Source organism: Pundamilia nyererei, unplaced genomic scaffold (assembly GCF_000239375.1).
Source record: "Pundamilia nyererei isolate P.nyererei 1_Seehausen unplaced genomic scaffold, PunNye1.0 scaffold00009, whole genome shotgun sequence".
Classification (NCBI taxonomy): Eukaryota; Metazoa; Chordata; class Actinopteri; order Cichliformes; family Cichlidae; genus Pundamilia; species Pundamilia nyererei.
The window spans coordinates 2,442,948-2,470,776 of record NW_005187410.1 but is presented as its reverse complement, the minus strand read 5'-3'; the positions used below and the strand labels follow the sequence as shown (position 1 = coordinate 2,470,776).

The window sequence follows — 27,829 nt, the reverse complement described above, 5'->3', positions numbered from 1 at the left end:
GAGATAGAGTCTATGATGAGCCCCCCAACCCCCACTAGTGGGAATGACCTCAGGAAAGTCACTCAGGTCAGGTGAAGGATCCTTTTGTAGCTTCGTGTCAAATAATGGACAAGTCGGGATTGAATGCATGCGATGGAGGTCCCAGTGATGGGGGATGACTGATGATCCTCTCTATAGCTACAGGCTGTTAGTCACAACCAGACCAGGCTAATCACTTAACTGGAGCTGCTTTGATTATGTAAAAAACCTCCACCCATAAATTGATGAGTAAACAGTGCAGCTAAACAACAAGCGCGATGAACCCTGGGTTATCGTCAGCTGGAAATATCACTGGTGTCTGACCTACAAATACTATGTTGTGTTAACTAAGAGCAGGTTTGAAATCTGTGAAATTAGCACAGTTTATATAATAGTGAAAACTGAATATATTACTAATGATAATACCAAGTCATTCGCTTACCTTAGACACTTAGCACTGGTATGAGAAGTAATACTATAAAATTAGGCCTAAAGACAAATCAAAAACCAAAAGCAAAGTGGCCAAAATTGACCAAACTTAAGTGAAGAAAGACATGAAAGTCCTAAAAGTAAGCTTTTATGATGTTTTCTCTTTTTTCTGTGTGAATGGTCTCGGTCATCCAGGGAACAAAGCAACAGGAAGATGGGAGTTAGGTAAAATTAATTGAATCAGAGATAGTTTAGCCAAGATGGATGGCCAAATGAAAGCAAAGACATTGAAGTAAAAATGGATCATCTAACAATATCAAACAAAGGTGATTCGATCTTTATTGTATCACACTCGCAGGCAGCATCACCTAAATGTGTAAATATGGTCGATGACAAATCCTGCTGTAGCTTTTATCGAATTATGGTACTGATCCTTGAACCTCACAGAGTCGACCGGTCTCCAACACAACACATTACTCACAGCAATGTCAGCAACTCCTGCTGTTTTATAAAAGAGAAGAAGGGACAAAAATATCCTTTAAGCGAAAACGATTTAGTTGATGTTATTATAATTGATTTTGTTACAATAAAATGTCATCGCTTTATTCTGGGTTTTTTCATAGCAAGCTTTACATAAACAGAAGGTTATTCAAATTTTTAGGAGATCAGCAATTTTCTGTTTTATCAAAAAAAAAAATGCTATAAAGTTACAGTTCTGCTGAAAAAGGTTTAAGTACCTCTCATTACTTTTTCCAAGGAGCCAAACTGGAGTTCTCTGGGCTTTCTGAAAGTTATCCAAAGTTTGTCTTTTGCCATTGGCCGCTTTTTTTTGCACCTGACCATTTTCAGAAGTGTTTTTTTTTTATTTGTTAAGTCATTAAACACTCACCTATCAAGCATAAAACCAGCACCCAACTCAAGGGATGAACAAGTGTTGTGTCTACACATAACTCACAACTTAACGTAAAACAAAGCTTGCCAGGCATAAAATAGTAGTTTTACACCAACAAGGTAATTTCCAAACAGCTGTTAGCTGGAAATTTGGCATATCTCAATATGGTGTCCTTAAAAAAAACTCTGAGGAAACTTGACAGGTGAATAGTATCTGTAAGTCATGTCCTTAAGGAAAAAAAAAAATAAGGCAAAAATAAAGAAAGCAGGGAGTAAAGGCTAAGGTATGCTAATTACACAAGACCTGGACTGAAAATCGGTGGCAACAGGTCTGATGGACAAATGAATCTAAATTTGAAAATTTTGGTTCAAAATGTCATCAATATGTGCAAAGGGGATCAGGTAAGAGAGTTAGAGACAGAGGTTGAATAGTGAGTGTCTCAAACTATTTGTAAAACACGGTGGAGGCTCAGTCGTGGTTTAGGACTGCACTTCAGCCTGCGATGTTGAAGATCTTGTCAAAATTGATGGAATTATGAACACATAAAAGTACTTTTTAGCATGACAATGATCCCAAACACACTGCCAATGCAGTAAAAGCATATCTGGATAGGGGAAAAGGACATTGGGACACTTTCCATCATGGATTGACCTCCCCAGAACCCACACCTCAACATTATTGACCATTTTGGGATCATATTTACAAAGAACAGCATAAAAGGCTGAATGTTCTTCAACAGGCTTGGAGAACTATTCCTGACTACTTAAACAAGAAAGTTTACCTACAAAGTTCAGACTGTGTTGAAGACTAAAGGCTGCCATACCAAATATTGACTTTCAAGTTTGTTTGACTTGTGGAACCACTGTTTTTGCCTTATATACTGTATTTCCATGTATGTCTGCACATCTTTCAATAGATCAGTAAACCTATTACTAATTTTTCTAGCAAAATACAAAGAAATGATGGTGACTCAAAACTTTTGCACAATACTGTATAATTGAAATCCATCTGCTCCTGATCTAAACAATAAAATCAATTATGGGGAAAAAATGCAGGATGTAACATTCATTCCAAGCAAACAAATGCCTAATGGGGTCATCATTATCTTAGCTTAGCTTGTGAGCATGCTAATGTTAGCTAATTAGAAAAAAAACAGACTTCCCCTGCTCAGGCTGAAAGCAATGCCATTCATTTTGCAGATACTCATTTATAAAATCAATCTGATAGCCTGATTTTATCAGGCAAAAGCAAATAATCTAATGGACGCAATGGCTGATAGTGGCGCTGGGATAGATCCCTGCTGCTTGTGCAGCTAAAGATAAAGATACAAATGAGTGTTAAAGTTTAAAGCCTGACAGCCAGTATGCTTTTAGTTAAGGGGGGTGAAAGAATTTCAGAAAGACATTTCTCGCTGTGATTAATTTGACATAATAAGCCTCACTAACAGCTATTATTGGAGCTAAAGTCCAAGCATCAGGATGTCACAATATCACCACAAGCATTCCTCAGAGCATACTTGCACCCCAAATGCATACCATACCTTCCCTGAGTTTGAGGAATGAGAGCCAACTCACTCTTCCCATGCTCCCCCCCACACTGTCCATTTCCTGTTTGTTTATAGAGCCTTGTGTTTCAGTACTCCCACAATATGTGACTTAATTGCTTTAAGAATCCTAGAATTTTTTTTTTTCATTGATCCAAAAAGAGAAAAACTACAGGGTTACATCAGTAATGAAATACAAACATAGCAAAGGTATTTTGTCATGGTACTTTTTTATTGTTCGTTGTTTGTTTCTCAGGACCAGATTCTCTCAGATGCCAGAGTATTATGGTTTGTGCGCCTAACGCTGACTCACTGGTCATTCAGAGCCTGAGAAAACAGGCAAGGTACATTCCTCTGCGTAGCCTGACCTCCGGACTGATATAGAGACTTCTTGGGAATTCGTTTTGTTCAGTTGTGCATGAATCACAGGCAGCTCAGCACTTAGATTGCCCCCTCAAAGGGTTGCATCACTAATCAGTGAGAATTACCATATATGTTCAGAACTGGTCATATTAGCAGTTGGTGTGTAACAAGTAAGCAAAATAACCAAACTTTATAACCATAAGCTTAAAGCTGCATTTAATAAAATATTTAAATCATGAAAAGTAGTGGGCCTAAAATTGACCCCTGTTGGACTCCATAGTTAAGAATAAGCTGGTATTTCCTTAAATGTATTTATATTTATTATTAATTTTCTATAATTACATTTTCAATTTATCTTGTAATTTTATACATTTACTATATATGTATGCTGAGGTGTTTCCTCTTGCCTATATGGCACTGTGTTGGAATGTGAGGGGTCCAGGGGATGGGAGGTTGTTGATGATCTTAATGTACACAGCTGTATTTTGGTCTTGAGTTGATACAATATATAGAGGGAAAGGATATGAGGAAACACCTGGAAGGCAGGATAAACTTAAACATAAACTACACTACAATCTTGAAACTGAAAACTAAGAATATGCTACTTAGTTATTTAAACCATTCAGGTTTTATACCAGGTCTCTTTAAGATATGAAATATCACATGTTTAAATCACTGGGAAAGGTGTTTCTGTTTAAGATGTGTAAGATATGAAGTTGAGCGGATGATGACTTTAACTGAGAAATGGTTTTTAGTAACAGTGGGCATAAGGTCACACAGGGGAGCTGTGGCAAAGGATTTGACACCTGATGTTGTCAGTCTTACTTCAAATAATAATAGTAATAATTCTTAAAATAAGGCCACGGATGGGCAAACTGTGCATTGATATAACTGACATTTTTGTTTTTGTTGCACTTTGTATGAAAATGATTGCTTGATACAAAATACTAATGGCGTTTTATTTTGAAAGCTTCCCCACCTCCCATAAATGCAACTCACTGACATGTTTTATGGCCCCATCACATTAATTAATTCCAAGCAAAAGCCAAGATAACCCCAGTTCATGTAAAGCTGATGGAGTTCCTAACATCAACCATTCCAAATAGACTGAAGTGGATTTTTTGGAGGTGTCATTTCAGGGGCGGTGGGGATCTGAAGACACCTGCTTCCACCAGAAACAACAAAGAGGGTTTATTCTGGGGGTAGTGGGTAGTGACAGAGGGGATGGTTCAATCTAATTACAGACTCTCGGGAGATGACTTCATTGAGATGACGCCCAGCCCTAGAGCGAGTGAGGGTTTTTTTCTGTATCTCCCATCACACCAGGGACAGGCCTGCCTAATAATTGTAGGGTAGTCTGGACTGCACCTTTAACTTGCACAGTAATTAAAAAGTGGACTCCAGTTCACTGCAAGATGATCTTGTGAGTTAAGCAGTTTCTCTAGTGTTTGTGTTATTCTAAATCCCATCTTTTAGGCTTACAATTGTGCTTCAACACCTCAGTAATTGGTATGGCCCGGAGTGCATTAGTTTGCTGGGAATTTTTTTATGGTTTGAACATCAATTTTCCACAAGAGAGGGGGGGGTGCAAAGATGGGATGCTGACAGGCTTTCCTCAGGCACTACCATGCTCATAACCAAATTATAAGCCCATGCACGTCATTCTTCCGCTCATTCCCAGGGCAATCGACAGCATCTGACAGTGGGCTAATGAGCCACAGAGTCCTATCTGTAGCTGAGATCAGCTGCCATTAGCAATTGTGATGGCCCCCTTTTCAATTTTCTTAGAATTGACACTAATGAAAGAAGAGGCAGGAAATGACATCCGTGTTTAGGCCGTCATTACTGTAAAGTAGATAGAACTGACAAAAAGAGTAAAAGCATGTGGAGAAGTGAATCTATATAACCCTACAAGTGCAGTGATGGGCCTGCAGGCAGATGTAGGATCTATTAACTGAAATTGCCAGGATTAGTGTATACATGTCACATGGAGATAAACTGCTGTTCCCATCACACATCAGTCCATCAGCCACTTAAGAGCTCTTTCTAACCATAATGGAGTGCACACGGGCAGAAAAAGTAGCCTGGAAGCAACTTTGACTTTTCTATGAGTGTAACGAAACACCAGGAAGGACACAACAGCCTCATAGGAAAAAAAGAGTGTATACAATTTAATTAAATGCATGCGAAACACACCAGAAGGGCTACTAATGTGTTACAGTGTATGTAAATGGTACAGGCACAGGGCTTGATGTGTTTTACTACAGTAGTTTGAGTACGCAAGGATCAGTACTAATGGATTCTTTTAGTCTGAAGGTAAACTGTAATCATCTGTAATCTACCTTAATATCATTAGTGTTCAGTAATGTCCCTGTGAAACTATGTTAACCAGATAAGACGTCAGTTGCAGCTCTTCATATATTGCAGCGCCATCTAGTGTCCTTAAAGGAACATAAAGTTATAACACGGGTATATTTCCTATCAGATAGCTCCTGATAAGTTATTATTGTAGCACCAACATCGTGCCTGAGAAATTTTCCAGAGGAAATTAAAAGGTTGATTTTTTTTTTGTTATTTATTAATTTTTTTAAAGAAGAAAAATAAAAGATAATTCCACTGGTGTAGATGTTAGTACTGGTTGACATGCAGTTATCATTCATACCCAGTGAAAAGACACAAGGACACAGAGCTTATAGCTTTAGGAGTGGGGTCCTAAAGCTATAATAAAGCTACCCGTTCCTGAACTGGCTGCTTTGTTATTTTGCCATGCAAAACACAAAGGGAATTGTTCTCAGCCTACATAATGCATAGTATGACAGCATGTTGTTAAAAGCAAGGCGTCATAGGGTGGCTTTGGTGGCAGGATTCCCACTTAGCCTGCACAGTTACAGACTTACATACTTCTATTTTGTCGTTTTTGTGTTTTTTTGTATGTTCACATGTGTAAATAACCCCAACAATAGACAGGTATACACACAGGAATGCAGTAAAGTTATGTTACTTAGCTACTGATATTTACATTTTATAATTTAAAATCTATAACCACATTGAATTTTCGCCTCTGTTTTTAACTTCCAAGTGTGCTTGACATATTTGGATCAATATTTAATCTTGTTTATTTTTTATTTCATTTATAATTTAAGCATTGAAATATTTATAGTATATTAAATGTCTCTATTTATGAGAAAAATAATAACTACTAGTGAAATTGAGGTCTCACTGATAACGGTGATGACAAAAAGGGGCCTGCCAGAACAGGTTTTGAGGCGAATCGACAGACTTTAGGACCCAGCTGATGACTAAATAAAAATCACGTGGTAGTGCTACTGAAGCGGGGAGGACGTTGACTCAATGCTTCCCCCTGTTAATAATAGACTTGGAGTGAGGTGAAAGAAGACTGTATATGTTTGCATCTATAGCTGTTATAGATGTTTTAGGTTTAACCGTCACAGGTAGGCAGCGGACATGGCTGCTGCCTTACTCCTCGCTGCACTGACTCTTGCCTGTTCAGATGTGAATGGAAATTTGGTAAGAATGAAACTAAAGGTTTTTTTTTACAGTAGTTCAGTCAGCTGATCTTTCGTTTTTTCCCCCTCCCTCTCTCTACTTCCTTGAAAGGTTCGTGCAAAAAATATATAACTTTAACTATATATAATTTCTGTAACCTTTTATATGTGCATACATACATAGTTTACCTACAGTTGTTCTCGCAGCATCATTAATAACTGCCCAAGCTGCTACCCAAGTTCAGTCCTGAGAAATATGCAGTGGAAGTTATAGACAGATTATCAGCACTTTGACTCTCATAGCAGTTACCGTGACTATATTGCAGGCCTCTGGAGAGAGATCTTTCTCTATAGACTACAAAAGAAACTGTTTCCTGAAAGATGGGAAGCCTTTTCAGTACATCTCAGGGAGTATCCACTACTCCAGAATCCCACGGTACTACTGGAAGGACCGACTCGCGAAGATGTACATGACTGGACTGAATGCCATCCAAGTGTAAGCCGACCCCATCGCAAACATTTAAATATAAATGTTTTTCAACTGGATTGTTTGTTGGCCTTTATAAACATTGCACATTTACCATGTCTGTATGCACAGATATGTGCCCTGGAACTTCCATGAAACGGTACAGGGAGTTCAAAACTTCACAGGAGACAGAGATCTGGAGCATTTTTTGGATCTGGCCAACCAGACGGGTCTGCTGGTCATCCTGCGTCCTGGACCGTACATCTGTGCTGAATGGGAAATGGTGAGAACAGAGGTCATAACATCCACATCCCAAAGGTGCTTTGTTGGATTGAGATATTGAAGTCTGGTGATTGTGGAGAACGTTTGAGTACAGTGAACTCAACGCCACCCTATTAAACCACCAGCAGCATTCTGACCTGTTGATACAAGGCAGCATGGATACAAGCATTTATTTTACTTAAACCAAGTTTAGAGCCTACCATCCAGCAGAAATCAGTACTCATTAGACCAGGCGACATTTATCCAATGTTCTGTTTTCCAGTTTTGAACAATCTGCTTATTGTAGCCTCAGTTTCCTGTTCTTAGCTGACAGGAGTGGCACCCGTGTGGTCTTTACATGCCCAACTGCTTAATCTGTCAATCTGTTTTACATGTTCACAGATGCTCTTTGCATACCTTGGTTGTAACAAGTGGTTATTTGAGTTACTTTTGTCTTCCTATAAGCTTGAAGCACTCTGGTCATTCTGATGGGCCAGAGAACTGCGGCTTACAGGTAAACTTTAGTCATGATTATGTTGTAAAATCAGAGTACATCAACCTATCTGGCACCTTTCTTTCCCATTCTGGTGACCAGTCTGGTTTTCAGTAGGACATTTTCTCCGTGTCTACGTGGCTAAATGCATTGTGTTGCTGCTGTGTGATTGGCTGATTAGATATTTGTGTTAATGAGCAGTTGAGCAGGTTCACCTAATGAAGTGGCTGGTGGTATATATTACTATAACTGTAGTAGGATGCACACATTTATGCCATATTTCATATATTAAAAATACAAAGTTAAAATGTGTGGAGGTATTTTTTTACACTGCTCTCTAAATCCCTGTGGTGAGATAAAAGAGGCTGGCTAATCACATGATTGCCCACGTTTCTGCCTTCATTCTCTTCTAATTTTCTCTTGCAGGGTGGACTGCCTGCCTGGTTACTTCAAAAGCCAAACATCATACTGCGCTCTGCAGACACAGGTAAAACATGCACCTATGACCCTTTTTGAAATGTATTGCTTTATGAACATTATCTGTTTTCTCCCAGATTACCTGCAGGCAGTCAGCAACTGGCTTGCTGTTCTCCTCCCCAAAGTGAAACCTTGGCTCTATGTTAACGGGGGAAACATCATTACTGTCCAGGTAGAGTTCTGAGTGGGTCGCTATAAAGCTTTTTACGAGTTAGTGTATTATTATTGGATTTGAAAATATACAATCTTAACTGCAGGTTGAGAATGAATATGGGAGTTACTACAGCTGTGACTACAACTACATGCGTCACCTGCGCACTCTCTTCCGCTTCTTTCTGGGCGAGGACGTCATCCTGTTCACCACTGATGGAAACACAAACAAGGAAATGATATGTGGGACTCTGGAAGGATTATATGCCACAATAGACTTTGGGACAGGTTGGTATTGTGTGACGGTGTCCAAAGATAAAACATCATCTTCTTGTTCTTTTAGAGATCGTTGTTATTTCTACATGTTCTTTTCTCAGACACCAACATCACTGAAGCCTTCGCCCGGCAACGACGATTTGAACCTCGAGGACCCCTGGTTCGTTACATATCTATTCACTAAACATAATCCTAAGAAGCAGGGGCTGAATATACACAATACACACTCACTGGCCATTTTATTATGTACACTTGTGTATTTCTAATGACATTCAATTAAAAAAGCTGCAGAAAAAAATTCTGCTGATGTTCACAGTGGGTGGTGGTGCATTACTAATCAGTTACTTTTAATTTATTGATTGATATAGAAATGATTTAAAACGGAAAAGCTGAGCTCTTTACCTTTCTTCCTGGATACACTTAGAGTAGCTTTGCATGATTTACAGTTCAAAATAATCCTTATGAATCTTTCAGGGTGTTTCTCCATCACCTTCTAAAACAAATCTTTTTTAGGTGCGTCTCGTTCTGGACGACTTCCCCTTTAACAACTTTCTTTTTGGTTTTCTTTGTCTTAAAGGTCGCCTTTCATACAAAGACAAACCTCATAATAGGCTCAGGTAGGACAGCTATCTTACATGACCAGCAGGGGTGGAGTCAAAGCAGTTAGAGAAAAGAGAGGCACAGTGAGGTGGACACAATATTTGAATGCAATGCAATCATGTGCACCACTTCCACCACCTGCTATTATGTCAATAATGTACTATAGTTAAAACCTCTTTCTCAAGTAAAAATGAATTTGTAACTCGTTCGTATGATTTCACAGGTATATGTGATAAAACTGTTTTAAATTACGTTGCAGGTGAACTCAGAGTTTTACACTGGCTGGTTGGATCACTGGGGAGATCAGCATGCTGTGGTTGATGCTCAGAAGGTCAGCAGAGTGCTAGGAGAAATGCTAACCATGGGGGCCAACGTCAACATGTATGTCTCCACAAACCCCCAAATCTTCCTCTCTGTAGAAACACATTCAAATAATAAAACTGTGTTAGTGTACTAATGTAAAAGCCTGATCCAACAACCACAACAACTGGTTTATTTTCCCAGCTTTTGAGCTTACCTGCAGTATCAGTGGCATTTAACAAAGAGTCATGTTTGAATCCAACTGAAGATGCGGACTTTCATACCTCTCTTTTAAATTACAGCGAAAGGCCACTGTCCATTTACAGCTACTCATTTCCTACTTCATACCTTTGTCCTTATACCATACTAGAGAACCTTTGCATGATCCAGAGTTCAAAATATTCCTTATTTACTTGAATTTACTTAAACAGGAGGTAGGTAGGAAATCTGTGATCACAGCCAGAGCTGTGCCTGATGGAGGGATTCCCACTCATATCATACAGAGCCAAGACTAGCCTTTGGCTCAAAAGTGTTACACTGATCACACATTAGAATCTTTAACACGGTGTGGCATGACAGGCCTCCTTTTTTGAAATGTTCGAACTGGATTAAGCTGACAGATTAATAGACATAAGGAGAGGTAGATACTTTTACTGCCACCTGTTTTATTCTAAAATGGGCATCGGTGTACAACCTCACTGTGACCCTGTGGGGATAAGCACTTAAGAAAATGGACGGATTATGTTTTCTTATAGTTTTCGGATAAGCTAGGTAAATTTGGCTAAAAGGACATCACAGTGCCACTGTAATCAATGTAATGATCGTTGGGATCCTTTAATTTGGATTAAATAAAAGCCAGCAACCTCATCCTTTAAGACACCACTGCTAATTTCCTCTGATATTACACTCTACGTCTCTTTCTTCTCAGGTACATGTTTGAAGGAGGAACAAACTTTGGCTACTGGAATGGTAACTTATTGACAGAATCTCAGTATTCATTCATTCATTGTCTCAGTGCCAGATTATGTCACAGTTTTCATGTTTTAGAGGCAGATAAAAGCTCAGTTTGCAGTTTAGTGGTCTCTAGTAACGCTCTGTTGTTCTCACTAAGGTGCTGATCATGACACCAGGTTTCGCTCAGTAGTCACAAGTTATGATTACGACGCCCCGCTGACTGAGGCAGGAGACCCCACAGAGAAGCTCTTGGCTATTAGAGATGTTATAAAGCAGGTAGAACTGATTGAACAGCCACCTGCTAAGGCTGATGTCCTGATTAATGCATGATTAATTCATCGCCATTTCTCATCAGTTTAGAGAGATTCCCTCTGGCCCCATGCCACCAGCAACTCCCAGGTTTGTGTATGGCTTTGTGACCCTGCAAAAGGTAGGATCAGTTCAGGAAATTAATCCCAATGTCAAGAAATATTTTTAAAAATGTTCAAAACTCAAAAAAGTGTCACTTTAACAGGTTGGAGACATTAGTGGCCTGTTGAACACCCTTTCACCTCTGGGACCAATCAAATCTCAGTATCCTATTACGTTTGAAGAGGTGAAACAGGTATGGGGTGTCTGAGGGAAACAGTGGGGAGAGCATTATTGTAGAAACAGTGTAACTCTTGAACCATGGAGAACTTCTAGACTGTTGTGTCTGCAACCTGTGTTGTCTATTGTGTTCAGTACTATGGATACGTGCTATATCGGACCACACTGCCGCACAACCTCTCAGAGCCCACACCACTTATCTCTCCACTGAATGGGGTTCATGACCGTGCATATGTGTCCGTCAATGGGGTAAGGCCTGACTGTGAACTTTTGTTGATGTCCTCGTCAGGGGAAAAACGTTGTAGGTTAAATCTGAGCTTGTTTGTCTGCGTCAAATTGTGAAGTTTCAAATATAAATGATGTCGTATCCGTTCACGCTTTTGGAAACATACAACCGTTTGAACAGGTTTTCCAGGGCCTGTTAGAGAGAGACACTGTGCTGGTGATGAATGTCACGGGACAGCAGGGGGACACACTGGACATCCTCGTAGAGAACATGGGCAGGGTTAACTTTGGCAGCAAGATCAATGACTACAAGGCAAGGCAATTAATAGAGCAAGCAAGCAGAGTACAAGCATTTAAAAACATACATTTCCCTGCAGCTGTTTGGAAGTTGCATCAAGTAAAACCATGGACTATGGGTTTTAACTGGTAAATATTGTGTGAATTTCAGGGCCTGTTGAGCAACTTGATCCTGGGTAAAGATGTTCTGACTGACTGGAAGATTTACCCTTTGGACATTGATGGAGCCGTTACTGGTGGATGGCCTCACGGCAACAGCCGAAAGTCTGACCCTGCTCCTCGGAGAGAACCTACACGTGGACCAACCTTCTACATGGGGACTTTGCAGCCCAACGGCTTAGCATGGGACACTTTCCTCAAGCTCAATGAATGGACTAAGGTAATGCTGACTATATTTTGGGACATTCTGGACCTGGCAGACTTTATTCTTTTGTTTATTTACCCCACGTTTCTAGCAAGGAATAAAATAACTGTATTCTTCTGGATGTTTGTTTTTCCTTCATCAGGGTCAGGTTTGGATTAATGGTGTGAACCTGGGACGATACTGGCCAGCCAGAGGGCCTCAGCAGACTGTCTATGTCCCCGGACCCCTGCTTAGCACCACCCTGCCCAACAACATCACGGTGCTGGAGTTGGAAGGAGCTCCAGGACACTCGAGGGTTCTTTTTATGGACCGACCTCAGCTCAACATCACGCCTAAAAAGCTTTGACGGAGCCCACTGAATTTTGAAGTATTACATTTTCTTCACATTGCAGCTCTAAAAGTAATTATCAGTCTGACTGAAGCACAATAGTACTCTGAACAAATGATCTCACCTGAAGGAGCTGCAACACAACAGTATTTCTATGGCATATGAGACACAATTTGATGTCAGCAGTTTTAATTTTTGACACAGAAACACTAAACACTCAATTACTTGCTGTTACAATATTCACCAAGCCTGTGCAAAAGAAATATATGCTGACTGTTGTTTTTAATTATTGCTTTTCTTTTTGCCCGATTACAGATGCTGTAAATAAATTGTACATTGATTTTATTACATACAGTATATGTATCCGAGTGTCTAAAATCACCTGCCACAATAAAATTAAGGCAAGTCAAAGCCTAAAAAAAGCCAAATTAACCAGTACTTTTAATGAGGTAGACTCCTCTCCAAGTAAAATAGTTCCTAGGTGGACACTAGGTCTTTCCTGGAGGAGCATTTGCTTTCCGATGCGCTTGAACACAGCGGGGAGTGCAAAATGAATAATCCAGGTACTGAAAAGGGATCTTCCCAAGCAGAGACTCCCCACACAGCCAGCACCTCCTGTTGACAAAGACAAACCCACAGAAGAGTCACACCGTATTTCAGTGCAGCTTTTAAATAACTTGCTATTACATTATGCATTAACTCAGCGAGAGGATGGCTCTTGAGAGACGTACTTGATATTAGAGATGCTGGCTCCTGTTGCAGCAACCTGCGCTGCAAATCTCTTCTCTGCTGCCAGAGCTCTCTATAATCAATAAGCCAAATATGAACATTTCCAAAAAACAGCCTCTTACAAGGAATCAGCTGCAGACCTTTAGCAGTAACCTACCTTTTCACGATCAGTCAGAGATACAAACTGCTTCTTTTCCTCTGCCTCCAGCTCTTGTTTCCTCTTTTCCTCTTTCTGCTCTTTTTCTCGCTGTTTTTTCTGGGCCTTCTGGGCCTTTTTCTTTTCCATCTTTTTCAGTTCAATCTCTGCCGTCAGCGGCCCAGGGATCTTTAATTGCACAGGAGTAAGACACTTAGTCAAATTACCAGCTTGCGTTTAATGCAATACATGTTCAAAGGTGCACGAGTTTAACCTTACCTGGGCCTTGCTGTAGTCGTATTTGTCGGGATTATCCCCCATATATTTCCGAAAGACGTTTCTTGTGTCTTTGTCAGGGGCGACGATGTACGGTGTCTGCCCTTTATTATCCCTGTAAAGGAATAATGTAAAGATGGTAATTAAACCTGGGCAAGGTTTCACTGTGTTCACTTCAGCTGCTACACAATCACACTTTTACAACGCTTGACGATAATATTCTTGATACCTGCAGGAGGGGTCTGCTCCTTCATCTAGGAGGAGGCCGATCGCTGCCTTTTGTGCAGCAGCTGTGGCAACATGCAGTAATGTGAACCCTGAAGCATCAATGGGTTTATTGAGGAGAGTATGAGGACTTGAGCCATCAGAAAGTTTGCTCTCCAAATGCTCTTGATCCTCTGACTTTTCCACAGGGAGCTGGAGGAGTGCGCGCAGAGCTTCCACATCCCCAACCTTGCAGGCAGTAAAGAGTGCATCCCTGAGGCTATACTCACATGACTCTTCAACAACATCTATAAAGAAAGAAAGCTTAATGTTGAGTTTTCACACTTGAAAACAATGCATTACACAGCTTTTTCAAGACTGAGAAACAAGTGGAAAAATATAGATTTAAACCCCTACTCACCATCCACTTGTTTCTTGCTCTGTACCTTCCTTTTCCTCTTGCTCTTTGACTGCACTTCTTGAGGGAGATCTTCTACTGGTGTAGCCTCTGGCAGTTCCTCTTCTTTACCTTCTGCTTCTATGCTCTTTGGATCGGTCCCAAATGAATCTGGTATTTCATAAATTTTGCAGAACAATTGAGTAATAAACTAGCATGCCTTGGATTCCACCTGCGATGAGATAGTTGATCAGATCTACCTTCAATTGGAATTTTAGCTTCCTCCTTCTTTCGTCTCCTCCTCCTTTTGTGCCTGGAGGGATGGATTTCACACTCCCTGAGGTCCAGTGTTCCTAATGTCATTTCCACCATCTCCAGTTGGATCTCCCCACACTCTTCTTCATCAGTGCTTTCGCGGTTTTCTTCAGCTGATGCAAGCAATAAATTTGCAGTCAGGTTTACTAAGTTTAACATTATTATTTGATGCTATAGTTTATCCACCGAGGTCAACAGAGAGCTTACAGACCATGTTTAAACATCTTAAACCTACCTTTCTCTTGATCTGTGTTTAGTTCTGCTGTGGGTTTAACAGCTTTTTTCCACAGCTTTTTAGTTGGATTGAAGACTGCAGAAATGTCTGTGTCTTTCCCTGAAAAAAAGATATTACTGATTGTGCGATAAATATACCTAAGCTGCATAAACATGTGCAGGAGACATGTTATTATTTCAAGCACTTTGTGCTTCTTACCATACACATGAACAGTAGAAAGGACCTCATGTACCCTCTGTACCTCTCGAAATGTTGCCCTGCGTGTTGCAAAGGGGATTGTGCAGATCCTGGGATCTTTTTTATCAAGGGGACCTCCTCGACCACCAAAAAAGATCGTTTTGTTGTAGCTGGGAGCTCGTATGAATATTTTAGAGGCCCCTTTCAAGTGTTCGGCCCAGGTTACAAGAAGGTCCTGAATGTCCTGCAAAAAGTTTAAAAAAAAAAAAAAATTTTAAATAAAAATCCAGGTTAACAAAAAATAAATAAAACAGAATACTACGTCATCCTATGAGTGAGGCAGAGAATTTAACCACAGAGCCAAAACTAAATACTTGGCTCCATGGCTACACTACCGCAACCTCACAAAAGTGCATGATCTATTCTTGGAGGAGAAAAACTAATGAATCAGCCAAAGGAATCTTGAGCTTTTATAGCCACTGTTTGAAAAACATCAACCAAACTTTATGAAGAAGAACAGATAAGGCATGGCTTTCACTCAAAAGGCGATCTGATGGAGCGCAGTATGACCTTGACTAGCGCCGCCTCATTGTGTCGTCGCAGTGCGGCTCCTGCAGATTTTGGTGCGTGACTGCGGTTCTGAGAATCTCTGAGTCCCTGGGCTGTGCCTCGTTTTGCTCGCACTGTGTATCGGTGGAAGGTCTTGTGCAGAAGGACTTGTTTTCTGGAACATAAAATACATTGTGCTGGACGCTTCACATCTCTGCGAATTGGCTGTGTTGTTGTGCTTTAAATTTCAGCCATAATGTGTAATATGAAAGCATACAAAGCAGGGAAATAAAAAATTACCCTTCAAATACAGCACCAGCAAAATGACCTCCACCAGTCATGAGAATGACCCACGTAGTCTTCTTTGTTATAGCTTTCAGAGAGGATCCTGCATCGTGTTCGTCATCCAACTGAAACTTTTCAGGAAAAATGACAAAAATATTAAATTATATAAATCTAGTGTTTTTTTTTTTGTTTTTTTAAACAGATTACAGATTTCATTGGACTGATCCTCACCTTTCCCTTAAGTATGCAGCGGTAGACTAACAGATAATCTCCCACCGAGTTCTGGAAAACCAACTTGCTGGAGAGCCGACCAGCTGTTAAAGGAGTTTCACCTGAGCTCTCCATGTCTTTGTCAGAGACCGTTCTGCTTTTAACTCCAGCATCGCTGTCCGAGTCTTCGTCCTCTGAATCGGACTCTGAGCCCGAGATACTTGATAAGTCTCCTGTAAAGTGACAACAATAGGTCAGTTGTTCCAACTGCTTCAGACCTTTTTTTCCTAGTTAAACTCCATCTTAGATGTGTATTACTCCAGTTTCCTCACCTGCACCCGTCTTCCTCTCAAACTCCTCCGCTGTGAGGGGCGGCAACATGGCTATCTTTTGTCTCAAGTTGAACCGATGCCAGTCAAGCTTGTAGTGCTCCCTCTGCAACACAAAGTGCATGTTCAGGCACCGGTTCTCAATGCATGAACAGATTGTAGAGTACTGCGTGGTTACCTGCTCCTCGCGGTTAATAAAGGGATATTTGCAGGCTGAGCAGACCATCTTCTCAGACACCTCTCTAACCAGGCTGGACTCGGCTTCTCGCCTGTCATCTTCAGCACTTCTATTTTCCACACCTGTGTGAAGGAAAGACATTTATTCAACGACTGAATAAACTGGGCATCTTTTTCCCCACAACATCATATGTGTTCCATACATACAATCTGAGGCGAGGTCAATAATTACACCCTCCTTTAGGACGGGGTTCACCTCTCTCAATCCAAAAGCCTCATCATTCAAGCACAAATCAAAGATGGAGCGACAATCTTTGCGGGCAGTCATCGTTTGCTGGTTGGTTTATCTCATCTGTAATGGAAAGAAAGAGAAATCTGCTATAAGCTGTAGCTGGCGATCCCCTAAAATAGTGTTTGGCTGGGGCAGATCCACGACAGTTAACTGAACCAGATCATTAACACTTACTCTCCTGCACGAATCATAAGAGCAGCTGGCAACAACCTCAAGCCTATATTTATAGTGACAGTTTTGATCTACAAGGCTAACCCAATTTTGCTAATGTAAACATAAGTGTGTGCTCTTTGAACGACACGTTCAGCCACAATCTATTTAAAACACCGACTCTGTCCACTTCCTTAAACGGGACTTTAAGGACATTACAACTACTAAAAGTTACAATGAACTACTGGGAAAATAGTAAACGACTTACCATAAAAGGAACTGACAAAAAGCTGAGCCAACCTTAGGGTAACATGTGATTACGCTGACATTTCTACGGAAGCCCAAGAGCGTCATGAATGCTTCAGCGAGTGGCGTTCAAAGACCAAAGGTTGTAAATTAGCCGATCTTTCCTTTCAAACTGCTTTCACTGCGTTTCAGCAACGTGCATATATCACTGCAGACATTTACATGACAGATTACACTATTTATTCAGTTTATACACAAGTTTTCTTTATAATTACTAATAGTTTACAAACGTAGCCCACCAGTACTTAAACAAAAGTACTGATGGAACTTAAAACGCTAGTTTGTGTTTTAAGAATAAAAAAACAAACAAAGTTGACTCTAAATTACATAAAACAGTTACCGGTAGTTGAGTTAATCTGCCTGATTAATGGTAAAAGGCGCTTACAGACACTTTATTAGGTACACATTTTGAACCGATCATTGACTATGTATAATCATAATTAATCGGCCAATCACATGAGACCAACTACATCTAGATACGTTTCAAAAACCATCCAGTGAGCGTCAGTCTTCTGTAAGAAAATGTCTTGCTGATACCTGATGTTAAAGGAGAAACGCCAAATTGATTCAAGCTAATAGCAAAGCAATGATAACTCAAATAATGACTGGTTACAACCAAGGTGTGCTAAGAACAGTAAACTAAAAATAGTTTGTACAGGATAATCAAAATTCTGCTGCAGCATCTGGATATTAGGGCCAACCAGAGCTTGCTGTAAACAACACGAAGAGCTGTTTGTGAGCCCAAAGAGTCAGCCGTTGTTTCTGAACCAAAAACAAAAATCCTGCTCAGTACAAAAAAAAGAAAAGAATTCCTTTCACTGTCTGGTTTTTTATTGACAGCATTTCCTGAAGAACATATAGCGTGACTGTTGAATGATTTTGCAGCTTGCTCTCAGCTGTGGCAGCCTGGTTGCAGCTGCTGAAGCTGTCATCAGCATGTGCATTTAACCAGCTAAGGAACTTAGGATTGAACATGTGTTTGCTATAAGTGAGAGCATGTGGAGAGTGTGAAAGTTTTTCCAGCATTGCAGTTTTGTAACTGCATGGAAGCTTGCTTCTGCCACTGAAAAAGAAATTGGATCCATAAGTCAAAATTTCGGGTTACCAAAGCGAACGTCTGACAAAATAACTTTAATTTTAAAGTTATTCTCAAATTTGAGATAATAACTTAAATTTATTAACTATGGATGAAAAAACTTTTCCCAGTCATGGAAACGAGCCTCCAAGATTGCCTTGTTGATTTTCTGTGAGCAACAACATACAGTAATGTATTATATATTTATATATTAAGAAAAACAGAAAGATTTTGTATCTACTATGCAAGTTGCCTGCTGGATTTATGTAAACTGCAAAATTTGGGGTTGCAAAACCTTAGTTATGAAGTAGGAAATCTGAGTTTTTTTAGATTTTGTTTGCAGTCACGGGTCAGAAAGTTGAGCTGTCAATGCATCCAGGATTACAGCAGTTCAAACTGACCCAACCACACCCTCATCAGTTTGCTAGATTATGATGGAAGAAAGAAACATGTCATCCAGACATGATATCTTTGGGTTTTAATGAAGACTAGATAAAATGGGGAAAATAGGGAATAAAGGTTTTGTTTTGCAAAATATTGCAAATGGCTGACAGTGTGTCAATTCTGTCATCACTGAAATCTCATGAGACATGAGAAATTTTAATCTCCTCCATACTGTAACTGAGATAAGCATAAACATTTTGCAATATTTGTCATCTTATCTAATCACTGCATAGAGAAGGTCGACCATTTGTGACTATGTGAAGCACCCGAGTAATGAGAAGCTGAGAAGCTTTGGAGATATTCACTGCAGAATCATCCCCTTTACTGTTATTTAAGAAACAATAAAATACATTTAAAAGATAAAAATGAATATTTTATTAGCTGTTAAAAATACTTATATACACTTTATTGTACTTATTAAAATAACAGTGTTTGTAAGTCACTGCTTCGTGTGATTTCTCTCCAACTTGTAGGTTGGCCCAGGGAGCAAAGCTTGACCTGTTGACAGAGAGAGAGAGCACATTTCACTCCATGTCTGTATACAATAAATTCTGTACGGATTCTGTGAGTAATCCCCATACCCGCCGAATAACGATCCTCAACCTCTTCTAGCTGCTGTTTCACCTCCAGGATTTCAGCAAGAAGCTGGTTTGCCTTAATGCTGGCGCTTTCACTCTGGTCCTGCAAACTGAGCCTTTCACTCCTGAAATATATAAAATATATATTGTAGGTTTGCACATGTCATGTATGCCTCGGTTTTGTCCACAGCACTTCGGAATACCTGTCTGGAGAGCTTTGGCTATTTAGTTGTTCAAAGAGATCCATCTCACTTTGGAGCAGATGACCCAGTTGTTGCAGTGCATTAACGATTTCGCTTTTTTCCATCATTAAATCCACTCTCCGTTCAGTTTCTCTCGTACTGCGAAAGACAGCAAATACATTATGTAAGGGCTACACATTTAGAAACAAAGGCACACATCACACCTGGTTATGCATAATTAACTGTTTGACTCAATCTAAATGGGCAGTAGGTAATTTTTTTCTTTTTTACGTTAACTTATTATTTTGAAATAATTATTGATTGTTCAGTATAAGGGCTTTGGGATCTGGACACTGTTAGCAATTAGATGGTCACTGTCTGAACTCTCCCAGAAAGGCTCGATTGCGCAACCAAAACAGAATGAGCATACAGTTGTCCACTGCTTTTGACAACCAGAGCATCTGTGGAAATATTACCCAACCCTAACTAACTAAACCCTAACTAACTGTACCCTAACTAACTGTACCCTAACTAAAGGACAAAATACTATACCTTTCAGAAGGTGATCAGTTAAGAAGAGAAATATCCTTTACTGTCCCTCACTGGAAAAACTTATATTGGAATTCAAGTTCGAGGTGTGTTTATATTTCAAATTAATACAAGAGATAAATCTTTATTCCAGACAAACTAATTAATTTTTTTTTTTAAACGCCAGCTGGCTTATGAATGTCGTTCACTAATAGACCTACATGAGGGAAATCTTTGTATGTGTCTCTATGTTCATCAACAATATTCCTGGAGGAAGAAATGATGTTAAATAGTTTGGATAACACTCCAAGTTAAGACTTGGGAAAGCTAAACGTCACTGATTACTATAAAAAAAAAAATAAACAAACAAAAAAGGAAAAAACACCCCGAGCAAGTCTGGATAGCATCTACCTGAAAACAATGTTTTTTACTGATCGAAGGAAGAATGGATCCATGCTTTTATGTTGTTTACAGCAGCAGAAATGGCGACCCATCAGACCAGGCAACGCTTGATGAGCCCATGTGAACTGTGGTCTCAGTTTCCTGTTCTTAGCTGACAGGAGTGGGATCCAGTGTGGTCTTCTGCTGCTGTAGCCCATTCTACTTCCAGTTCAACATACTGTGCATTCAGAGATGTATTACTGCATACTTTGGCTGTAATCAGTGGTCATTTTAATTACTGCTGTCAGCTTAAAACAGTCCGGCCATTTTCCTTGACAAGACATGTTCACCCAGAAAACTCAGTGGATTTTCTCTTTTCTTAACCAGTCTCTGCAAACCCTAGAAATGGCTGAGGAGCAAATTCCCAGTAGATCAGGAGTTTCCTCACCAACAGCTGTGCCATTTTCAAAATCACCTCTGTTCCCCATTCTGCGGCTCAGCTTGACCTTGAAACTTGAATTACATGCCCAAATGCACTGAGTTTGCCGATTAGATTAGATTGCATGAGGGAGCAGTTCAAGACACGAGGTGTACCTAATAGACTGGTCGATTAATCTACACTAACAGTCTGTTGTGCACCTCAGTGCACCCACCGACGATAACTGGTATCACATCACAGGAAGCATTATACGGGTTGAGACAATATCAGGTTTTTTGGACACTTTAAGCGTGACAGGCACCCAATTTAATTGGAAACTAAAGTAAATGGGCGGTGTACCGTTTAATTATCTCTTCTTCAGTATGCAGTCTTCTCTGTTGGACCTTCTCCAGTTCACGATTAGTTTCTTCGATAGCACGCCGCAGCTCATTAACCTGCTCCTGCGTCTCCTGCAAATTGCAAAGTTTGCATGCCGTAATTCACAGCTAGCCTGCTGGCAAAGAGTCAAATCCTGCTCTGTTAACGAACTGGCATCTTAGTTTGTTAATACTTCTGTTGTTTACTTGATAATTAGTAACTTTAGCATCAGTGTACGTAGCTGCCAGGTAGCTAGTCATGTGCAGGAAGGCTAGCTTACAAAACAGCGTCGACTTACCGCAGAAACTTCGTCCTGGGTTAGAAATGTATGGCCAGAAAATGCGGTCATGCTGGTATTTTCACGTGGAAGAATTCCTACTGGGATGGAAACTCGGCTTTTCCTCTTTATAAATACTGCTTCCGGCTGAGTTAGCAGAGCCCGGATAGCTCAGTCGGTAGAGCATCAGACTTTTAATCTGAGGGTCCAGGGTTCAAGTCCCTGTTCGGGCGTCAGAGTTTTTATTTCTTCTACATTATCAACAAAAATTTTGCACAACTTAGTAATGATTTAAAATTAACTGCGTTCATGCATTGCACGTGAACTGATGGTAAGCTTAGTTTCAGTAGAAAGAAAACAGCACTCTTGGTTCATGTACACACCTAAAGCCTAAAATTGTACCAAATTTCTGCCAGACATTAAAACCATTTCATTTAAAGCTAGTCATTGATTTTAAGCTGTTATTATACACAGTGAGACCTCACATTATGCCACTGTTGCAGATGTTGTTTATGAAAGAATCAAACTAATTTGGAGATTAGGCTCACTCACAAACAGCTAACACCAGCCCTGTTATTTACTTGAGGTAATTATGGGTATTATCTAAGGACAGCAGTGGGAACACATATAAAGCTAGGTGTTAGTGCATGTCAAATGGTAACACTGAAGGCATACCTGACTGGTAAAGATGGAGCGGATTATACTCCTCTGCATGGTTTCTATTTGTCTCTCAGCTGTGCAAGCTCAGGTAAATGTGCTTGGGACCGCTGAATTTAATGAATTCACGAACAGAGCTGTAAATAAATTTGTCTGTGCTTTCTGCAGAAATTTTTGTTCAACCAAAAGTGGGGTCCCGCTGGCTACAAAGGTGCACTGAGCTTCGATTTAATTTTAATTATTACTGTGACTGACGTAAAACTGCACACTCCCTCACAAATTGTTTTTTTCTTTTTTAAGAATGGAGAGGGGTCAATGAAGAAACGGCAATGGATAAAATCATTAAAACCAACGAGCTTAAAGGTGAGTTGCACACACTTTACTTGAGGGGTTTTCTTTTGCAGATTCCCCAACTTGCTGTTAAAAAACTTTAATCTGATTTCTGCATCAGCTACGCAAATCATCGATGGCGCCACCACCCTCAGAGAGGGAGATATTGCTGTTTCCTCCGGAACACCCCCCAGAATCTGCTTTGCACGGAGCTGCCTGTGGTCCAAATCAGTGGATGGACATGTCTACATTGCATATAACCTCTCACCTGAATACAGTATGTTGTTTTAGCGTTCGAGGCATAAGTACATGCAATGGATTACAGTCTTCTTTTTAATGATGTATGAATTACTCGCCCCTGTTAAACAACTGAACAGATGACATGGATACAATGCTGATAAAGACAGGTATGGCCAACATAGAGCAAGGTACCTGTGTGCGTTTTGTTCCACGGACTCACCAGAGAGACTACATCGACATCCAGCCAAAGTCAGGGTGAGAGCTGAAGCGTGGAAAGTTTGATTACATAAAATTCCTTTTGTAAAATGTATTCAGGTTTTGTTTCCTCTCCAGCTGTGAATTCACCACTTGAAGTTACTCTTCTGTCCTCTTATGTGTTAATCCAGTTGCTGGTCCTACCTTGGTGCGCGTGGTGGAAGGCAGACTGTGTCTCTCCAGATCCCTAACTGCGTCCAGGTTGGAGTGGTTTCCCATGAATTCATGCACACCTTGGGCTTTGTGCACGAGCAGTCCCGCTTAGATCGGGACAACTATGTCACCATCATGTGGCCAAATATTTCAAGAGGTAATTTTAAAGTGTGCAGGGGTTGGCATTGTGGAAAGGGAATGAAAGCTTTAACTGTATTTCTGCACCGATTTTCAAAACAGAAAATTCATTTTTCCAACAGATCGGTTGAGAAACTTTGAGAAGTTCAAGACTGACACTCTGGATCTGCCCTATGACTATGGCTCGATTCTGCACTTTGGAAAGTAAGTAAAAAATGATCTGTTAATCACTCAAAATATTATAATTTACCCCCTTTATTTTAAAATATATTTATAAGCTGATACATATTTATGTATATGTTTAGATATGCCTACTCCCAGCGTGGGGAAGCAACCATCCTTCCAAAGGACAACAACAACATCCAGCTGGGCCAGGCTTTATCTCTCAGCCACATTGACAAGCTAAAAATCAACAGACTTTATAGTTGTGGTTAGTACCAAATGTCCTGAATTAACTCCTAAACACACTGCACATCACTGTCACAAATGTAATTTCTTTCTGTCTTTCTGTTCAGATGACATGGATGATTAGAGACCCGGCTGAATGGAAGTGAACCAGGAGTAAAGGCCAATTTAACAAAACTGCAGTTGAATTATATGAACAGTTTCAATAAAGATTGATTCAAACCTTCTATCAGCAAATCCTTGGTGTACATGAAAGTTTGTGCGTTTTAAATTGGATATTTCTTTTTATGTAAAAATATGTCTCACAGTACATAGCCTGGTTTGAAATAGACATGCGGTAATGCACTCAACAGTAATATTACAGATCAATAAGAGATAAAGAGTAATAAAGCAGAGGCAGGGTAATAAGGTATGTGAAGAATCTTAGAACGGGTGACTTGATCACATTAAACAGGAGATCTGAATCTGTTTTAATGAGGAAGGTTAAAGAACAAAGTCTCTGGTAATAAATAGACATGTTCTCTATATTTAAAAATGTGCTACCTTAACTCAGGATGCAGTAGTTTCTTCTGTTCGTCCAATCACCACGAGGGAAGTTTTCATAAAGTGCTGACACATGAGAATCTTCGCTTCGTCACTGCCCTTCAAAATTAGCCCCTTGATAAGAATAGAAGCAATATTTGGAAAAGGATAAAGTTTTGTTTTTATATATTTAACTGTGTGACAAAAAATGACCGTTGCCAAGACAGTTATCATCTGATAGCATATCACAAAATCACTAGTTGCCAGCTCAGTCAGACACAAATTGCTGGTCTGTCGGGCTGAACTCGGACAGCAAAAACACCTTTAAGTGCCTTGTTTCTGAAAGTGCTGAATCTTGCATGCAATAAGTACAGGGCGTAAGTGAAGGTCAGCATCAGGCCCACCCGTTATGGATCAGCAGTGGATTTAGAGTAAATTACACACACCGCATGATGAGGCATCTTAATCATGCTTCATCATCTGAATTGAGGCCCAATCAGTACAGAGCAGCGGAGGAGAAGTGGGTATATAGATTCAGCGGAGGTGAGGAGTTCATTTAGCTCCTGCATCAGGAGAGCGCTGGATTGAAACTGGTGAACCAGCCTGAAACACAACAATGCATTCTTCCATTATACTTCTGGTTATCTTGTTTGGCTTGCTGACCCAGGCGAACACAATACCTGTTAAAGTAAGTATGTAATTAAGAGGAGCATATAGACTCCTTTTTTCTCGTCTTGTCATGCTTTGCAGCTGAAATATGTCAACATTTTTTGTGCGACAGAATTCGACTGGTGTGCACGAGGGGAAAGTGAGGTTGAAAAGGAAATTCTCTGGTGGGTCACGATTCCTTGCACCTCATCCTGCATTTTCACAGTGATTTTCTGTTTATTTCATATTTATTTTTGTGTTCAGAGGAAAATATAGAGCATGATGAAATGACCACAATGGATCAAATCCTGGAGGTCAATCGCAGTAAGTGAACTGTAAATTACATAGAATTGTACTGATGTCAGTTTTTCCCCTGCATATTGAAAAGAATGTATTTTCTCATCAGAGATACGAGCCCCAAGAGGAATGTCAATAAGGGACGGCGATATTGCTGTTTCTCATGTAAGGAGTGCCATAACCTGCCCCGGCAACACCTGTCTGTGGCCTAAATCTGTAGATGGATTTGTCTATGTACCCTACATCATCTCTCCACTGTATGGTATGAAGCTTTAAGACTTAAGGAGATGCTTCTGGTTTCTTATATCCCTTTATTATTTCATGTTCTGCCTTTTTTTTTTGCGTTCTTTCACCCTAACTTTAGACGACATGGACAGAATCACCATAGAAACTGGAATGCAAGACATTTCCGCTGGAACATGCGTTAAATTTGTTCCCCGCACTCACGAAGGCAACTTCCTTGACGTTCAGCCTAGATATGGGTGAGCGTGATTCCTGCTTATGGCTTCTTACAGTGTGCCGTGATGATTGTACATACCGTAGAATTTGTGCTCTGCATGCCTCCCTAGCTGCTGGTCATTTCTGGGGCAGACTGGGGGAAGTCAGACCCTGTCACTGCAGACTCCTGGGTGCATGTGGTCGGGAATCGCTGCTCATGAATTCATGCATGCTCTCGGCTTCGTACACGAGCAATCCCGATCAGACCGTGACAACTATGTCACAATTATATGGAAAAACATCATGCCAGGTTCGCACGTTTTATCACTACGTCATTCTAATTGCAGTGGCTCGATTTTTCACAAAATGAGTGTGAAGGTGTTTTGTTTTTTTTTTGTTTTTGGCAGAGCACATACATAACTTCAGGAAACAGGTGACAAACAATCTCAACAGCCCATATGACTACAGCTCTGTCATGCATTATGGACGGTGAGTTGCTCTCTGATTCAACATAATTATCTGTCATTTAGACTCGGGCATCACTGTATCATATGTGTTTTGCATCTTTGATACAGATATGCCTTCTCTGAAGATGGCGGACCAACAATAATCCCTAAACCAGATCCCTATATCCCCATCGGCCAGCGAGATGGTCCTAGCGTAATGGATCTTCATAAAATAAATATCCTCTATAACTGCGGTTGGTAGATTTATACAGCAAACTGACAGTTGTTAGAAAAAAACTTGAAAAGGACTGACTGGATTTCCTCTCTGTTTCTCACTACAGCTACCGATGACTAACTGGATCCAGAAACCTCTGCTGTAATGTCCTGCCAGATGTCACAAATAGTTTATTACAACTTCTCAGCTTGAGATGATAATCTGGGCGACAGTGGTTTAACCTGAGTCTATAGCAATGTATATTTTATTTTCACTGTCTAGTCTGCACTTTGAGCTTTTATTGATTCAAGACCTTCTGCCGTGGGGTGTTATAAATTACTAGATAACAACTAAAGGCTGCATTTCTCTAGTATAAATAAAGTGCCAAAAACAAAACTCACCAGTTTTAAGTGCCCGCTGATGCCAGTAACATCATTGTATCCGATCTCCGATCTATTTTATGGCTCTTGTCTATCTTCTGCTTACTTTAAATTAAAAATAAAAAATAAAAAATGGCTAATGGTTTATTTTTATTTTCCAGAGACAGACTACAAGTTGTAAAAAATAGACACTGCTTTCAGGTGTAAAAGTAGAGTAAATGATTTCGCACTTACATACGTGAAATGAAAACAGTATAAACTTCACATATGTGAAAAATAAACAGTGGATGTTATTAGGCAAAAAAATTTTTTGTCAAGAGCTGGTAAACAAGATGTTCAACATATAACCATTTTGAAGTAACCAAAGTCACTGACATTTAATTTCACAGTAAGCTGATATCTCTGATCTCTCAGGGCCGCTGTAGTTTTGGACTTGTGCAAGTCCATTAATGTCCCAGGTGCAAATGGAAAAGACACTGGACAGGTGATTTTCACTGAGAGAAGATCTGTGTCTGGATTTGTTGAACTTCATCCCTGAGAAAGAGAACCAATGTCTTCTGAGCATGTGTCCTTATGTGTTAAAATGATCTCCTCTTTGAGATAATAAAAACTAGCAGTGATACTGACCTGAAGTGCTCAAAACCGAATGAAAAGTGCAACAAACTGTGTGATTCACTGCTCTTGTCCTGGTGAAGTTAACTATGCAAACTGCAAAATCAGCAGTATGGTTAATTTTTAGCACATCACCTGCCACAGTATAAATCGATGGAAAAATATGAATTTCACTTCTGGGTTAATTTTACTCACTTTCACAATTTCACTGCTGTAAATGTCTGACATGTTTCCCTCTTCTTGATGGATAAATATATTAGGATTTTATATATGCAATGGGGACTTCAATAACAATGGTGCCACCCCCTAGAGAAACTAACACATGTCACTCTCTTTTTGTAGCTTTTAAGGGTGCCGATATTACGCTGCTGCAGCATTAAACTGTGCATTCTGCCAGGCTACATAATGTCTGGGAGTTTATGCACCACTCACTGTAGAATTAAGCAAAACTTGCCAATTATCTTATTGTAGTGTTAAGCTAACACTTACTTATGTACACTTCTTGGCCACTTGATTATTTACACCTTCCTAGTAAA

General features: G+C 40.0%; 4 protein-coding genes and 1 non-coding gene across 5 annotated transcripts; 4 read left to right on the top strand and 1 right to left on the bottom strand.

The window, feature by feature from the left end:
* The first annotated feature begins 6,573 nt into the window (after positions 1-6,573).
* glb1l (galactosidase, beta 1-like) lies at positions 6,574-12,635 on the top strand. Its single transcript, XM_005723367.2, has 16 exons — positions 6,574-6,773; positions 7,078-7,247; positions 7,350-7,500; positions 8,398-8,458; positions 8,526-8,620; positions 8,706-8,886; positions 8,976-9,034; positions 9,734-9,855; positions 10,703-10,743; positions 10,886-11,004; positions 11,084-11,158; positions 11,243-11,332; positions 11,452-11,565; positions 11,723-11,854; positions 11,990-12,217; positions 12,345-12,635. Exons 1-16 carry the CDS (start codon positions 6,711-6,713, stop codon positions 12,546-12,548), a joined length of 1,905 nt encoding a protein of 634 aa, XP_005723424.1. The 5' UTR covers positions 6,574-6,710; the 3' UTR covers positions 12,549-12,635.
* Positions 12,636-12,702: 67 nt separating this feature from the next.
* On the bottom strand, positions 12,703-17,347 carry ankzf1 (ankyrin repeat and zinc finger peptidyl tRNA hydrolase 1). Its single transcript, XM_005723366.1, has 16 exons — positions 17,260-17,347; positions 16,757-16,901; positions 16,551-16,672; positions 16,376-16,478; positions 16,065-16,276; positions 15,849-15,964; positions 15,570-15,723; positions 15,021-15,243; positions 14,823-14,921; positions 14,533-14,700; positions 14,297-14,443; positions 13,901-14,183; positions 13,675-13,786; positions 13,417-13,584; positions 13,262-13,332; positions 12,703-13,145 (listed from the first exon to the last, which is right to left on the bottom strand). The coding sequence occupies exons 2-16, from the start codon at positions 16,875-16,877 to the stop codon at positions 13,019-13,021; spliced, it is 2,226 nt and encodes a 741-aa protein (XP_005723423.1). The 5' UTR covers positions 16,878-16,901; positions 17,260-17,347; the 3' UTR covers positions 12,703-13,018.
* A 4,371-nt stretch (positions 17,348-21,718) lies between these two features.
* trnak-uuu (transfer RNA lysine (anticodon UUU)) lies at positions 21,719-21,791 on the top strand. The gene has a single exon. It is a non-coding gene; the product is annotated as a tRNA-Lys (tRNA).
* A 256-nt stretch (positions 21,792-22,047) lies between these two features.
* hce2l2 (high choriolytic enzyme 2-like 2) lies at positions 22,048-23,957 on the top strand. The gene is made up of 9 exons (XM_005723365.1): positions 22,048-22,306; positions 22,384-22,426; positions 22,516-22,578; positions 22,667-22,822; positions 22,923-23,040; positions 23,172-23,350; positions 23,454-23,535; positions 23,637-23,761; positions 23,847-23,957. Exons 1-9 carry the CDS (start codon positions 22,247-22,249, stop codon positions 23,861-23,863), a joined length of 843 nt encoding a protein of 280 aa, XP_005723422.1. The 5' UTR covers positions 22,048-22,246; the 3' UTR covers positions 23,864-23,957.
* A 917-nt stretch (positions 23,958-24,874) lies between these two features.
* hce2l1 (high choriolytic enzyme 2-like 1) lies at positions 24,875-26,591 on the top strand. Its single transcript, XM_005723363.1, has 9 exons — positions 24,875-24,946; positions 25,040-25,091; positions 25,171-25,230; positions 25,313-25,465; positions 25,568-25,685; positions 25,773-25,951; positions 26,049-26,130; positions 26,217-26,341; positions 26,429-26,591. Exons 1-9 carry the CDS (start codon positions 24,875-24,877, stop codon positions 26,440-26,442), a joined length of 855 nt encoding a protein of 284 aa, XP_005723420.1. The 3' UTR covers positions 26,443-26,591.
* Positions 26,592-27,829: the final 1,238 nt, after the last annotated feature.